Here is a 15,291-nt window from a genome sequence, read left to right as displayed (position 1 = left end):
AGAGAGCTCAGGGCGTGGTCTCCCTGTGCCTCCTCCCGAGGAGTCCCATAGCCTTTCTTTGTTTGTCCCTGCTCGTCTGCCTCCTGCGTCGGGCGTCCTTGAACAGGGCCAGCTGTGGGTCATCATCCTCCGCACTCTCGGGCTCACACAGCTGAGAAGAGGTTCCCGGCTGAGGACTCTGCAAAGTCTCCAAATCATCATCAGCCGGTTCGTTTCCCTCCTCCCCCACATCTGAGTCCTCCGATACATCGGACCCGGCTGTCGGACCCACAGGCTGGCCCTGAGTCACAACAATTTCTTTTTGAATTTTCCCCCATAATTTTTCATAGTTATTTTTATATAACTTTGTATTAGAGGGCGACAAAAGCACCCCCAAATATTTAACCCTTTTAACAATCTCAAATCCAGTTAATCCTTCTAAGAGAGCCTTTTGCGAAGCTGTCATATTTTTGGCCAGAATTTTAGTTTTTTGTGTATTAACTTTAAATCCAGAAACCTTCCCATATTGCATTATTATCTCCATCAGGTCCACAACAGAGTTCTCCGGCTGGGTCACTGTAACAACCAGATCGTCTGCGAACGCTCTCAATCTATAATCCTGATCTCTAATTTGTATACCCTTAATTTTTTCCGAATTCCGTATTTTAACCAACAATATCTCCAATGTTAGTACAAATAACAAGGGCGATAACGGACACCCTTGCCTTGTGCCCTTCTCAATATTACATGCTTCTGTCAGGCTATTATTAACTATTATTCGGGCAGTTTGTTTTTGATATAATGCCCTAATTGGTTGCAAAAAATTATCCCCAAAATTCATTTTATCCAAAACTTTCATCAAAAATTGCCAATTCAATTGATCAAAAGCTTTTTCAGCATCTAAAAAAATTAGCGCCGCAGGGATCTGGTTATTCCTTTCCAAAAACTCTAACACATCAACTATATGCCTCACATTATTTTTCATTTGCCTACCACTAATAAACCCCGTTTGGTCCCCATGAATTTTCATAACAAAAATACAGAAATAGGTTTTCCATGTCTTCATTTACATTAAGGATATATTTTATCTTCCCAGTCCAAGGTTACAGCATTAAAATTCCATGGTTGCATTCTGTCATCCAAGTATTAATCAGATACAACCATGTTCAGTTTTTGAACCTACACAAGTTGATCCAACTGCTACCATCTAACACAATCTCACTGTTTAGATTCTAAATGACCTCCAAGGTCCCTTCCAACTTATTATTATTATCATAAAATCTTATAGAAATCTGTTTTTCCAAATTCAATTAATTTCAAACACCTGCATGCTTGCATGCCTCCTAAACAGTCAATTCCCAATGAAAGGACATAGCTACATGTGAGGTGTTACCCCCCGTTGATAGGGCTCGCAACTTGGGCGTCCTCCTGGACTCACGGCTCAATTTTGAAGACCACATAGGAGCCGTGACCAGGGGGGCTTTTGCACAGGTTCGCCTGGTGCGCCAGTTGCGTCCCTATCTGGACCGAGACACCCTACGCACAGTTACTCATGCGCTTGTGACCTCCCGTTTGGACTACTCTCTACATGGGGCTGCCCTTGAAGACCACTCGGAGGCTTCAACTGGTGCAGAATGCGGCTGCGCGAGTTGTAATGGGGGTCTCCTGATACTCCCATGTAACACCTCTACTCCGCGAGCTGCATTGGCTTCCGGTTGCCCTCCGGGTGAAATTCAAGGTGCTGGTTATTACCTATAAAGCCCTACATGGCCTGGGTCCGGGGTATTTGAGGGAACACCTGCTGCCGGCATCAAACGCCCTTCGCCCAGTGCGCTCCCACAGGGAGGGTCTGCTCAGGGTTCCGCCGGTAAGAGATTGCCGACGGGTGACACCCAGGGATAGGGCCTTCTCAGTGGGAGCGCCTGCCCTCTGGAACCAGCTGCCGGTGGAGCTGAGGACTGCCCCCGACCTCCGATCATTCCGCCGGGGCCTGAAGACCTGGCTCTTTGAGCTCTCGGGCCCAGGCTGAGGAGAAAATTATTTTAACTGGGGTTTTTAAGAGTACAGGGTTGGTTTAATATTTTTTAACTTGGTTTTTAACTTTTGTATGTTTGATTTTTAACTCCCTGTAAACCGCCCTGAGTCCTCAGGGAAAGGGCGGTATATAAATGCAATAAAATAAATAAATAAATAAATGTTGAAGGATACACTGCATGTAACAGGAAAAATCTCTCCATGCCAAAATCTGGGCAAAACAACTAAACAGAATGTGAATAGTTTTAGTCATTAGTCTAATGAAACCACAGTATTGGATTTACACATCATTAATTCAGAACAATTTGACTTCAGTTCGTATACAGCATGAACTCATCCACTGTGTTTTATAAAACATGATTCCCAATTTAATGTATTGTATGTCCTATTCAAAAAAACAAAGCCAATGAACTATAGCTTGATATGTTGAATATAATGACACATATCAGCAGTCACCAAAGTGCTATTCCAGGTCAATCTAAACAAAAGTGAACTTCAAGGAACAGTGGAATATTAAAGTACATGACAATGAGGAACAGTCATATTAGCATTAGGCAAATGGTTCAATAGAAAATAGAATAACAGATCAAATCAAATCTTTATTATGGTCGTACACCAGGATATAAAACAAAAGGAGAGATACCTGAAAATTAAAAGTAGTTTAAATAATTGTCAAATTGCAGTTTTCAAAGAAAAAAATATCTCAAGCAGAATGTGTCATTATATTCAACATTTCGGAACTTCTAACTTTTTATATACCTTGTAAGAGAAAATGAAAAGTAATAAAAATATAGACATAAACAATCAAAATTATCAATGAATCGGAACAGTTCCCTTACAATGAAAAGTCATACCGTATATACTTGAGTATAAGCCGACTCGAGTATAAGCCGAGACCCCCAATTTCACCCCCAAAAACTGGAAAAAGTTATTGACTCGAGTATAAGCCGATCCGCCGTTCTGCAAGCCTCTGCCGCCAGCAGAGGCTCGATCCGCCATTTTGCAAGCCTGAATACACAGGAATACCCTGTGTGGCCGCGGCTCGTCGGCAGGTCTCCGTTCCTCCTGCCGACCTTTGGGGAGGTTTGGGCGCCTCCCCAAACCTCGGCAGGTCTCCGTTCCTCCTGCCGACCTTTGGGGAGGTTTGGGCGCCTCCCCAAACCTCCCCAAACCTCGGCAGGTCTCCGTTCCTCCGCGCAGACCTGCCGACCTTTGGGGAGGTTTGGGCGCCTCCCCAAACCTCCCCAAACCTCGGCAGGTCTCCGTTCCTCCGCGCAGACCTGCCGACCTTTGGGGAGGTTTGGGCGCCTCCCCAAACCTCGGCAGGTCTCCGTTCCTCCTGCCGACCTTTGGGGAGGTTTGGGCGCCTCCCCAAACCTCCCCAAACCTCGGCAGGTCTCCGTTCCTCCTGCCGACCTTTGGGGAGGTTTGGGCGCCTCCCCAAACCTCCCCAAACCTCTGCAGGTCTCCGTTCCTCCGCGCAGACCTGCCGACCTTTGGGGAGGTTTGGGCGCCTCCCCAAACCTCGGCAGGTCTCCGTTCCTCCTGCCGACCTTTGGGGAGGTTTGGGCGCCTCCCCAAACCTCGGCAGGTCTCCGTTCCTCCGCGCACACCTGCCGACGTTTGGGAAGGTTTGGGCGCCTCCCCAAACCTCCCCAGGTCTCCGTTCCTGTTTGGGGAGGTTTGGGCGCCTCCCCAAACCTCCCCAAACCTCGGCAGGTCTCCGTTCCTGTTTGGGGAGGTTTGGGCGCCTCCCCAAACCTCCCCAAACCTCGGCAGGTCTCCGTTCCTCCGCGCAGACCTGCCGACCTTTGGGGAGGTTTGGGCGCCTCCCCAAACGTCCCCAAACCTCGGCAGGTCTCCGTTCCTGTTTGGGGAGGTTTGGGCGCCTCCCCAAACCTCCCCAAACCTCGGCAGGTCTCCGTTCCTCCGCGCAGACCTGCCGACGTTTGGGGAGGTTTGGGCGCCTCCCCAAACGTCCCCAAACCTCGGCAGGTCTCCGTTCCTCCGCGCAGACCTGCCGACCTTTGGGGAGGTTTGGGCGCCTCCCCAAACGTCCCCAAACCTCGGCAGGTCTCCGTTCCTGTTTGGGGAGCTTTGGGCGCCTCCCCAAACCTCCCCAAACCTCGGCAGGTCTCCGTTCCTCCGCGCAGACCTGCCGACCTTTGGGGAGGTTTGGGCGCCTCCCCAAACCTCCACAAACCTCGGCAGGTCTCCGTTCCTCCGCGCAGACCTGCCGACCTTTGGGGAGGTTTGGGCGCCTCCCCAAACGTCCCCAAACCTCGGCAGGTCTCCGTTCCTGTTTGGGGAGCTTTGGGCGCCTCCCCAAACCTCCCCAAACCTCGGCAGGTCTCCGTTCCTCCGCGCAGACCTGCCGACCTTTGGGGAGGTTTGGGCGCCTCCCCAAACGTCCCCAAACCTCGGCAGGTCTCCGTTCCTGTTTGGGGAGGTTTGGGCGCCTCCCCAATCCTCCCCAAACCTCGGCAGGTCTCCGTTCCTGTTTGGGGAGGTTTGGGCGCCTCCCCAAACCTCCCCAAACCTCGGCAGGTCTCCGTTCCTCCGCGCAGACCTGCCGACCTTTGGGGAGGTTTGGGCGCCTCCCCAAACGTCCCCAAACCTCGGCAGGTCTCCGTTCCTGTTTGGGGAGGTTTGGGCGCCTCCCCAAACGTCCCCAAACCTCGGCAGGTCTCCGTTCCTCCGCGCAGACCTGCCGACCTTTGGGGAGGTTTGGGCGCCTCCCCAAACGTCCCCAAACCTCGGCAGGTCTCCGTTCCTGTTTGGGGAGGTTTGGGCGCCTCCCCAATCCTCCCCAAACCTCGGCAGGTCTCCGTTCCTGTTTGGGGAGGTTTGGGCGCCTCCCCAAACCTCCCCAAACCTCGGCAGGTCTCCGTTCCTCCGCGCAGACCTGCCGACCTTTGGGGAGGTTTGGGCGCCTCCCCAAACGTCCCCAAACCTCGGCAGGTCTCCGTTCCTGTTTGGGGAGGTTTCGGCGCCTCCCCAAACCTCCCCAAACCTCGGCAGGTCTCCGTTCCTCCGCGCAGACCTGCCGACCTTTGGGGAGGTTTGGGCGCCTCCCCAAACGTCCCCAAACCTCGGCAGGTCTCCGTTCCTGTTTGGGGAGGTTTGGGCGCCTCCCCAATCCTCCCCAAACCTCGGCAGGTCTCCGTTCCTGTTTGGGGAGGTTTGGGCGCCTCCCCAAACCTCCCCAAACCTCGGCAGGTCTCCGTTCCTCCGCGCAGACCTGCCGACCTTTGGGGAGGTTTGGGCGCCTCCCCAAACGTCCCCAAACCTCGGCAGGTCTCCGTTCCTGTTTGGGGAGGTTTGGGCGCCTCCCCAAACGTCCCCAAACCTCGGCAGGTCTCCGTTCCTCCGCGCAGACCTGCCGACCTTTGGGGAGGTTTGGGCGCCTCCCCAAACGTCCCCAAACCTCGGCAGGTCTCCGTTCCTGTTTGGGGAGGTTTGGGCGCCTCCCCAAACGTCCCCAAACCTCGGCAGGTCTCCGTTCCTGTTTGGGGAGGTTTGGGCGCCTCCCCAAACCTCCCCAAACCTCCCCAAACCTCGGCAGGTCTCCGTTCCTCCGCGCAGACCTGCCGAGGTTTGGGGAGGTTTGGGGAGGCGCCCAAACCTCCCCAAAGGTCGGCAGGAAGAACGGAGACCTGCCGAGGTTTGGGGAGGTTTGGGGAGGCGCCCAAACCTCCCCAAAGGTCGGCAGGTCTGTGCGGAGGAACGGAGACCTGCCGAGGTTTGGGGACGTTTGGGGAGGCGCCCAAACCTCCCCAAAGGTCGGCAGGTCTGCGCGGAGGAACGGAGACCTGCCGAGGTTTGGGGAGGTTTGGGGAGGCGCCCAAACCTCCCCAAACAGGAACGGAGACCTGCCGAGGTTTGGGGACGTTTGGGGAGGCGCCCAAACCTCCCCAAAGGTCGGCAGGTCTGCGCGGAGGAACGGAGACCTGCCGAGGTTTGGGGAGGTTTGGGGAGGCGCCCAAACCTCCCCAAACAGGAACGGAGACCTGCCGAGGTTTGGGGACGTTTGGGGAGGCGCCCAAACCTCCCCAAACAGGAATGGAGACCTGCCGAGGTTTGGGGACGTTTGGGGAGGCGCCCAAACCTCCCCAAAGGTCGGCAGGTCTGCGCGGAGGAACGGAGACCTGCCGAGGTTTGGGGAGGTTTGGGGAGGCGCCCAAACCTCCCCAAACAGGAACGGAGACCTGCCGAGGTTTGGGGACGTTTGGGGAGGCGCCCAAACCTCCCCAAAGGTCGGCAGGTCTGCGCGGAGGAACGGAGACCTGCCGAGGTTTGGGGAGGTTTGGGGAGGCGCCCAAACCTCCCCAAACAGGAACGGAGACCTGCCGAGGTTTGGGGACGTTTGGGGAGGCGCCCAAACCTCCCCAAAGGTCGGCAGGTCTGCGCGGAGGAACGGAGACCTGCCGAGGTTTGGGGAGGTTTGGGGAGGCGCCCAAACCTCCCCAAACAGGAACGGAGACCTGCCGAGGTTTGGGGACGTTTGGGGAGGCGCCCAAACCTCCCCAAAGGTCGGCAGGTCTGCGCGGAGGAACGGAGACCTGCCGAGGTTTGGGGAGGTTTGGGGAGGCGCCCAAACCTCCCCAAACAGGAACGGAGACCTGCCGAGGTTTGGGGACGTTTGGGGAGGCGCCCAAACCTCCCCAAAGGTCGGCAGGTCTGCGCGGAGGAACGGAGACCTGCCGAGGTTTGGGGAGGTTTGGGGAGGCGCCCAAACCTCCCCAAACAGGAACGGAGACCTGCCGAGGTTTGGGGACGTTTGGGGAGGCGCCCAAACCTCCCCAAAGGTCGGCAGGTCTACGCGGAGGAACGGAGACCTGCCGAGGTTTGGGGAGGTTTGGGGAGGCGCCCAAACCTCCCCAAACAGGAACGGAGACCTGCCGAGGTTTGGGGACGTTTGGGGAGGCGCCCAAACCTCCCCAAAGGTCGGCAGGTCTGCGCGGAGGAACGGAGACCTGCCGAGGTTTGGGGAGGTTTGGGGAGGCGCCCAAACCTCCCCAAACAGGAACGGAGACCTGCCGAGGTTTGGGGACGTTTGGGGAGGCGCCCAAACCTCCCCAAAGGTCGGCAGGTCTGCGCGGAGGAACGGAGACCTGCCGAGGTTTGGGGACGTTTGGGGAGGCGCCCAAACCTCCCCAAACAGGAACGGAGACCTGCCGAGGTTTGGGGACGTTTGGGGAGGCGCCCAAACCTCCCCAAAGGTCGGCAGGTCTGCGCGGAGGAACGGAGACCTGCCGAGGTTTGGGGAGGTTTGGGGAGGCGCCCAAACCTCCCCAAACAGGAACGGAGACCTGCCGAGGTTTGGGGACGTTTGGGGAGGCGCCCAAACCTCCCCAAAGGTCGGCAGGTCTGCGCGGAGGAACGGAGACCTGCCGAGGTTTGGGGACGTTTGGGGAGGCGCCCAAACCTCCCCAAACAGGAACGGAGACCTGCCGAGGTTTGGGGACGTTTGGGGAGGCGCCCAAACCTCCCCAAAGGTCGGCAGGTCTGCGCGGAGGAACGGAGACCTGCCGAGGTTTGGGGAGGTTTGGGGAGGCGCCCAAACCTCCCCAAACAGGAACGGAGACCTGCCGAGGTTTGGGGACGTTTGGGGAGGCGCCCAAACCTCCCCAAAGGTCGGCAGGTCTGCGCGGAGGAACGGAGACCTGCCGAGGTTTGGGGAGGCGCCCAAACCTCCCCAAACAGGAACGGAGACCTGGGGAGGTTTGGGGAGGCGCCCAAACCTTCCCAAACGTCGGCAGGTCTGCGCGGAGGAACGGAGACCTGCCGAGGTTTGGGGAGGCGCCCAAACCTCCCCAAAGGTCGGCAGGAGGAACGGAGACCTGCCGAGGTTTGGGGAGGTTTGGGGAGGCGCCCAAACCTCCCCAAACGTCGGCAGGTCTGCGCGGAGGAACGGAGACCTGCCGAGGTTTGGGGAGGCGCCCAAACCTCCCCAAACGTCGGCAAGTCTCCGTTCCTCCGCGCCCTGCCTGCCTGCTTCTTTCCGCTGCGGAAAGAAGCAGGCAGGCAAGGCGCGGAGTTTGGGGAGGTGCGCGCGCACCTCCCCAAACCTCCCCAAACTTCGGCAGGTCTCGGACGGCGGTGGCTTGGGAGAGGTGCGGGCGATCCCGGAAGCACCAAAGCCTCGGCCGCGCACAAGTCCTCGGTAAGTTTTTTTTTGTTGACTGGAGTATAAGCCGAAGTGGAATTTTTCAGCCCAAAAAGTGGGCTGAAAAATTCGGCTTATACTCAAGTATATACGGTAATTTGAAGGGCCATTCACTTGTACAAAAGTCCAAAGAGGACAGAAGGGAAGTATATAAAATATGAAGAAAGTAGATACAGAAAAGTTTTTTTTTCTTCATATTACTAAGCAACAGCAGTAGGAAATACAATAGGAAATACAGGACAGGCAACAGACAATTAAATTCATTTTTCAAGATGGGGGGATGACAAATGGGATCAGGCAATTCCATAAAGAGTAAAGTTATTAGCCAAAAAATATTACCTCCATTAAAAGAAACAAAATGTCCTTTTGAATGTCAGTTGATGTGCAATTGTATTCATTCATGATATACTGCCCCATATTTTAGTCCATGGGTAGGCTACACATTGATGCAACCCCAAACACCCCTTTTATAGATCCCAGAGTTCCATACCATATGAATAACTCTAAAGCACCTATTTCATCTCCTACCTCAATTTATCAGCCTTATTTTTTCTGGTTTTCAAGCCTATGACATTATGCTCCTTTAAGGGCAAAGAAATGTACAACATGGCTTTTGACCACAAGAAAGGTGCTCTATGGGTCGTTCAAAACAAATCCCTGTGTGTTTAGTCCTTCTTTCCAACCAGTATCTCAACCACCTTCGGAGTACTTGACCAATTGACACTTCACTCTCTCTCCTCCATTCCTTTTTTTTACAGACCACAATTTTTAAAAGACAAGATGCTCTAAAGTCACTGTCAGTGTAACAAGAAAAAATAATCTCTCCCCGCCCCAGGCTAAAGAACATCTATGGAGATTCTCAGTCATCTAGGTCATGGTTGTCCCAAGGTGCTTTTGCAAGAGGCATCTGGACTTGTTTTTCTATGAAGATGTTTTGCTTCTCATCCAAGAAGCTTCTTCAGCTCTGACTGGATGGTGGGGAATGGAAGGATTTGTATTCTTTGCAGACAGCTGGTCATTTGCATTCTTTTAGAAAGTCATTGAGGCCACTTGGGTCTTATATACCACTGGGTCTTCAGGATCACCCAAGTAGTGCAAATGGGTGTGGAGCCTTCTTCGAACTGCTCAAAGTACTGTGTTGCAGGAATATTTGAAAAGCCCAGGAGGATCTTCCATCAACACAAGATATGTGCACAATTTAAACTCAATTATACATTAAGGCAGAAACTTGTAAACCCCAAGGATAAAACACCCAGACACAAACTGAGCAATGTAGTCTATGCAGTACAATGCAGTGAGACATGTGCAGATCTGTACAATGGGGAAACAAAACAACCACTTCATAAACATATGGCACAACATGGGAGAACAAACCTATCAGGACAAGATTCAGAAGTCCATCTGCATTTAAAAGACAAATGCCACTCCTTTGAAAATAGCAAAGTCCACATTTTGGACAGAGAGGACTGCTGGTTTGAAAGAGGGCTGACAGAGGCCATCTATGTCAAAATTGAACATCCCTCTCTCAATAAATTTTATTTTATTTTAATTCCATTTATATCCCGCCCTTCTCCGAAGACTCAGGGCGGCTTACAAGCTTAGCAGTAGCCTTCATTCTATGTATATGCCTGCTTATTAGGGCTTTCATACACCCCCCAAGCGGCATTATTACAAAGTCAGCTTAATTGCCCCCAACAATCTGGGTCCTCATTTTACCTACCTCGGAAGGATAGAAGGCTGAGTCAACCTTGAGCCTGGTGGGATGCGAACCTGCACTAATTGCAGGCAGCTGGTGTTACTTAAGGAGGCATTAGCCCACTGCTCCACCAATGGGGAGGGAACCGACATCATCTATCTCCAATCTACAACACAGTCCTTCCAGCAATTCCAAGAAGGCTCCACACCCATTTGCATGACTCAGGCGACCCTGAGGACACAAATAAACCTCCAAGTGGCCTCAATGACTCTCTAAAAGAATGCAAATGACCAGCTGTCTGCAAGGAGTATAAATCCTTCCATTCCCCACCATCCAGTCAGAGCTGAAGAAGTTTCGTGGATGAGAAGTGAAATGTCTTCATAGAAAAACAAGAAAGTCCAGTTGCCTCATATAAAAAGCACCTTTGGGACAATTTAAGGAACCCTTTCCTATATGCCAGTACAATGTAGTCAAATCAGAGTAGAAGAGTCTATAGGGCAGAATAGATGCAGGTCACTTTACTTTGTTGTCCTGAATTTACTTTTTCCCCAATACAGTAGACTTTTTCCCTACATCTACAGAGTTGTTTTGGGCAGGAATCTCATTAAAATATTAGACACATGGAAGACTGCACAGTTATCACAAAGGTGCTTTTCCAAAAGGCAACTGGACTTTCTTCACCAAGAAAACCCAGTCGGCTTTTGGAAAAGCATTTTGGGACAACCATGACCTGTATGATTGAGAATCTCCAGAGACTGCATTATGTCAAATATTGCCAGATTTGAGATAAGATTTGTTAAATTGTATGACTGTTGATTTTGAGTGTAAGGATATCAACAACTAACCCCGTGCAAAACTAAATATGAGATACTACACTGTTTGTGCATAAGAGTACGGAATGTAGAAGAATTTCATAATGCTGGACACTAGGAAAAAGTCTGATTAAAAAAGGTCAATTCTCTATGCATCATGGGACTGCATGTGGGATAAAGGAATTTAGAACAGACAGTGCACATTTATTCTTTTACAGAAGGTTCTCTCTGAAAAAGTTTTAATTACTGACTCTAAAAATAAACAAGCGTGCAAAGGGGAATTTAACTGCATATTTGTAAAAATTTAAAGTAACAATCTGAAGATTTGCTTCAAATCTGACATGCGTGATAGATTAATTTACTGTTTCAAGAGTTTAAAATCTGCACTGGACGTAGTTCTTTATAAAAGAAACTACTTTGTTAGACTAATCCTGTATTTTCAGGAATATACAATTTTAAAACTTTCTTTGAACCCTTTCAAAATTGTTCAAACCCTTCATGAAACTGAACAATTTCTTACAAAGTTGATAAAGTGTAATTAATATGAATTGTATTATTTATTTATTAAACAAATTTATATAGCCACCCAACTCACACATAGGTGACTTTAATAAAAAGATATAGAATAGACAATCATACCGGTAAAATATATACTGTATACAGTATACAATATACAACTGTGTATATGTTGTGATATAGACGGTATCTTTAAAAGCTGAAAAATCATATTATAAATGCAACACTGGAAAGTAACAACTAATAAATGAGTGGAAGTAGAATTACTTGGAGTTAGCTAACATTGCTGTATATTGGTCTTTCTTTAACTTTTCCCTCAGGACCCCTTCCCGCTTGTAAAAATTATGGAGGACTCCAAAAGAGCTTTTGTTTGCATGGGTTATGTTTATCAACATTTAAAATATTAAAAAATTAACATTGATGCATTTACTGCCACTATCATTTCTCATATTGTTTGATAGGATTTTAAGGTTACATTATTTTTGAACATAAGCTGGCAAATAATTTTGATTTCAAAGACCCCTGAGAAGGTCTTGGGGGGGGGAGAGACAAGAGGGATTCTAGAGAGCCACTTTAAGCAACACTGCTGCGTACCATTTTGCTATTACCGTGCAATATATAATAAATAATAATAATAATAATAAGGAAAGGACCTTGGAGGTCTTCTAGTCCAACCCCCTGCTCCAGTAGGAAACCCTATACCATTCCAGACAAATGGTTGTCCAGTCTCTTCTTAAAAACTTCCAGTGTTAGAGCATTCACAACTTCTGGAGGCAGGTTGTTCCATTGCTTAATTGTTCTAACTGTCAGGAAATTTCTCCTTAGTTCTGGGGTGCTTCTCTGTTTGATTAGTTCCCATCCATTGCTTCTTGTCCTGCCTTCAGGTGCTTTAGACACTAGCTTGACTTCCTCTTCTTTGTGGCAACCCTTGAGATATTGGAACACTGCTATCATGTTACCCCTAGTCCTTCTCTTTATTAAACTAGACGTACCCAATTCCAGCAACCGTTCTTTATATGTTTTAACCTCCAGTCCCCTAATCCAGCATTTCCCAACCTTAGGAACTTGAAGATGCATGGACTTCAACTCCCAGATAGCTGGCTGGGGAATTCTGGGAGTTGAAGTCCACGCATCTTCAAGTTCCTAAGGTTGGGAAACGCTGCAGCCTAATCATCTTTGTTGCTCTTCTCTGTCGAGCAGAATCTCAACATCTTTTTTACATTGTGGTGACCAAAACTGGATGCAGTATTCCAGGTGTGGCCTTACCAAGGCATTGTAAAGTGGTATTAACACTTCACATGATCTTGATTCTATCCCTCTGTTAATGCAGCCTAGCACTGTGTTGGCTTTTTTGGCAGTGCAGCACACTGCTGGCTCATATTTAAGTGACTGTCCACTAGGACTCCAAGATCCCTCTCACAGTTACTACTGTTGAGCAAGGTACCACCTATACTGTACCTGTGGATTTTCTTTTTCTTGCCTAGATGTAGAACCTTACTTTTTTCACCACTGAATTTCATTTTGTTAGATAGCGTCCAATGTTCAGGTCTGTCCAGATCCTTCTGTATCTTAAGCCTGTCTTCTGGAGTGTTGGCTATTCCTGCCAGCTTTGTTTGCTGACTCGTTTCAATTCTTTGAACATGAATCTTAAAACTTTTATTACTTTTTAAAGATAGGGAAATAACACTAATTCAGCATTCCATATCATATTTCCATAAGATTATAATTTTCTCTCAAGTAAGTTTACATTGTTTATCCCATATTTTTATAAGCATATTGTACTATATGTGCTATGGTAGATAGAAGAATGCCAAATCCTGCACTTCATAGACAAACTACATTTTGATGTAGATTATAGGAAAGTTAAACTTTCTACTATACAATTTGTTTTTCCCGTTAATATCTATGCTTCTTTTTGAAGCAGACCTATAAACATAAGTACACCTCTTACTGTGTTTTTATTAAGAAATATCCTAAATTTATTAAAATATTCCCAGAACCTGGATAAATGTATTTATATAAATTTATAAACTTATTTTCCAGATTCAAACTCTCCCTGCAAATTACAGTTAACAGATTTTTTTTACCATGGATTATACCTGCATTGGTCATATTTCAACAAGTTACCCAAGTTTCCTCTACTATATTTCTGGAACTAACTAAATTTATCCAGCTCTCAGGTGGGTAAACAAACTTTAATTACTGCTGGAAATTAACACTCAAGATAACACAGATGAGCAGGGAACATTCGTTCTAATGTTTATTTTTCTCCCAATGCTGGGGAAGATCACCCTCTCCACCTGAGGGAACCCAATACACAGCCCAGTATGTCACTAAATAGTTAAGAGAGAAGCTACTAGTGGCTGTTTTTCCCTTTCCTTGCCAGCTTGTCAATACAATTCCTCCCTGGGAAATCAAATTGTCCCCATCCCCATAGGAAAAGGATGGGGTGGCCTTTCAAGGAAGAGAAAAAAAAATCCCCCATTACATCTCCACGCCCAATTCTCAGAAGGGGGAACCAGCCCCGCTGCTGCTGCTGCTGCTGTCCCTGCGTGTCAGGTCCCCAGCAAGTCTTGTAAGGAAGATGACTGACACACATACACACACACGCACTCCTCTTCCTTGCCAAGCCACTCAACCTCGGGAGAGGAAGCCCGGCGCTTCTTCCTGACATTCCTCCACCCACTCCTCCATGATCCCCAAGGGGATCCTGTCTCCACCTCCCCCTCCCCACGCTGACCAGCTGCCCTCCCCACGCCCGGCCCCCTCGAAAAAGGAAGCACACACACACACACACACACACACACCAAAATGCAAGGCAGAGACAACGGCGTATTACCCATAGCCACACCTACCTGTCTTCTCGTGGTCGTAGCCCACCACAATGAAATAATCTGCCAGGCGGGCCATAGCCGAGGAGAGGCCGGCTCCGTCCTCGCTAGCCTCGCTCCACCTACCACTCCCGCTGCTGCTCCGGAGTAGCTCAGCATCCTCCCTTCAACTCCCCCCGTCCTGCAAAAAGAGGCAGCAGCGGCGGCGGCAGCGGCAGAGGCAGAGGCGGCAGGAGCAGCAGCTCAGCCATGTTGGACAGCCAGGCTCCCGGTGCGCCTGCGCGGTCCTCATTTCCCCCTCCCCTTTTGGAGAGCCGTTCTCCAGTGGCTTCGCTGGAGCCAGGCGCGCGGGGCGGTGGCGGGAGAGAGAAAGAGAGAGACAATTCCGGGACTTGCAAGCCTCCGCTCGGCTTCGAGAGGGTGGCTTCTTTGCTCTTCGCCCTGTTGTGTTCCTGTTTGAAACTGCGTTACATCATTGCTTTGTACGGGGCTCGCGTAGATACCGCGCCCGCGACCCGAAAACGGGAGGCGCTCTGAGAAATCAAGCTCAGCCGCCCTTTTCAATCAGACGACGCTTCCTTCCTGCATCCCAGGGGTCTTCAAACTTGGCCCTTTTATGACTTGTGGACTTCAACTCCCAGAATTCCTCAGCCAGCTTTGCTGGCTGAGGAATTCTGGGAGTTGAAGTCCACAAGTCATAAAAGGGCCAAGTTTGAAGACCCCTGCTGTATCCGAAGTTGAACGGGAGCCGTGCTTTCGGGCTGACGCCGTCGCGTTTCTACCTGCGATCCGCAGGAAATCGGCTCGGCTAAATTTCCGCCAAGCCTTAACTACGCTCGAGTAAGAAGAAACGTGGAGATAGGCAAATGCCCGTGTTGAGAAGGACGCTAATTTCCTTTTCTGTCGTTGGGCACGTGTGAAGTGTGGCTTGGGAAATTAATTTTTTTTTTTTATTTTGTGCTAATTTTGGCTAATTTGCTGGGTTCGAAAACGATCGTTATACGGGGAGTCCTCGACCGTCGAGCCCAGGAATTTATGTTGCTAAGTGAGAAAATTGTTGAGTGAGTTTTGTTCCATTTTATCGCTTTTCTTGCCAGATTTGTTAAGTGAATCATCCCAGTCGTTAAATCAGTATCGGGGTTGTTAAGTGAATCTGGCTCCCCCATTGACATTGCTTGGCAGAAAGTCACAAGTCACATGACCCCAAGACACTGCAGTGGTCAGAAATGGGAACCAGTTGCCAAGCGTCCAAAT

At 49.8% G+C, this 15,291-nt stretch overlaps 1 protein-coding gene across 2 annotated transcripts in view; it reads right to left on the bottom strand.

Moving 5' to 3' along the window:
* Window positions 1–14,321, bottom strand: part of SBF2 (SET binding factor 2) — a 227,048-nt gene extending 212,727 nt beyond the window's left edge. For both annotated transcript variants that reach the window (XM_083350643.1, XM_083350642.1), the window contains exon 1: window positions 14,062–14,321. In XM_083350643.1, coding sequence (XP_083206769.1) covers window positions 14,062–14,116 — 55 coding nt within the window. In that variant the 5' untranslated portion in view covers window positions 14,117–14,321. The remainder of the gene's footprint in view (window positions 1–14,061) is intronic.
* Between the last annotated feature and the right edge of the window lie 970 nt (window positions 14,322–15,291).

This window comes from Vipera ursinii (genome assembly GCF_947247035.1).
Source record: "Vipera ursinii genome assembly, chromosome: 1".
In the NCBI taxonomy this organism is placed as follows: Eukaryota; Metazoa; Chordata; class Lepidosauria; order Squamata; family Viperidae; genus Vipera; species Vipera ursinii.
The sequence above is the reverse complement of the archived record's forward strand: the minus strand, read 5'-3'. Positions and strand labels throughout refer to the sequence as shown.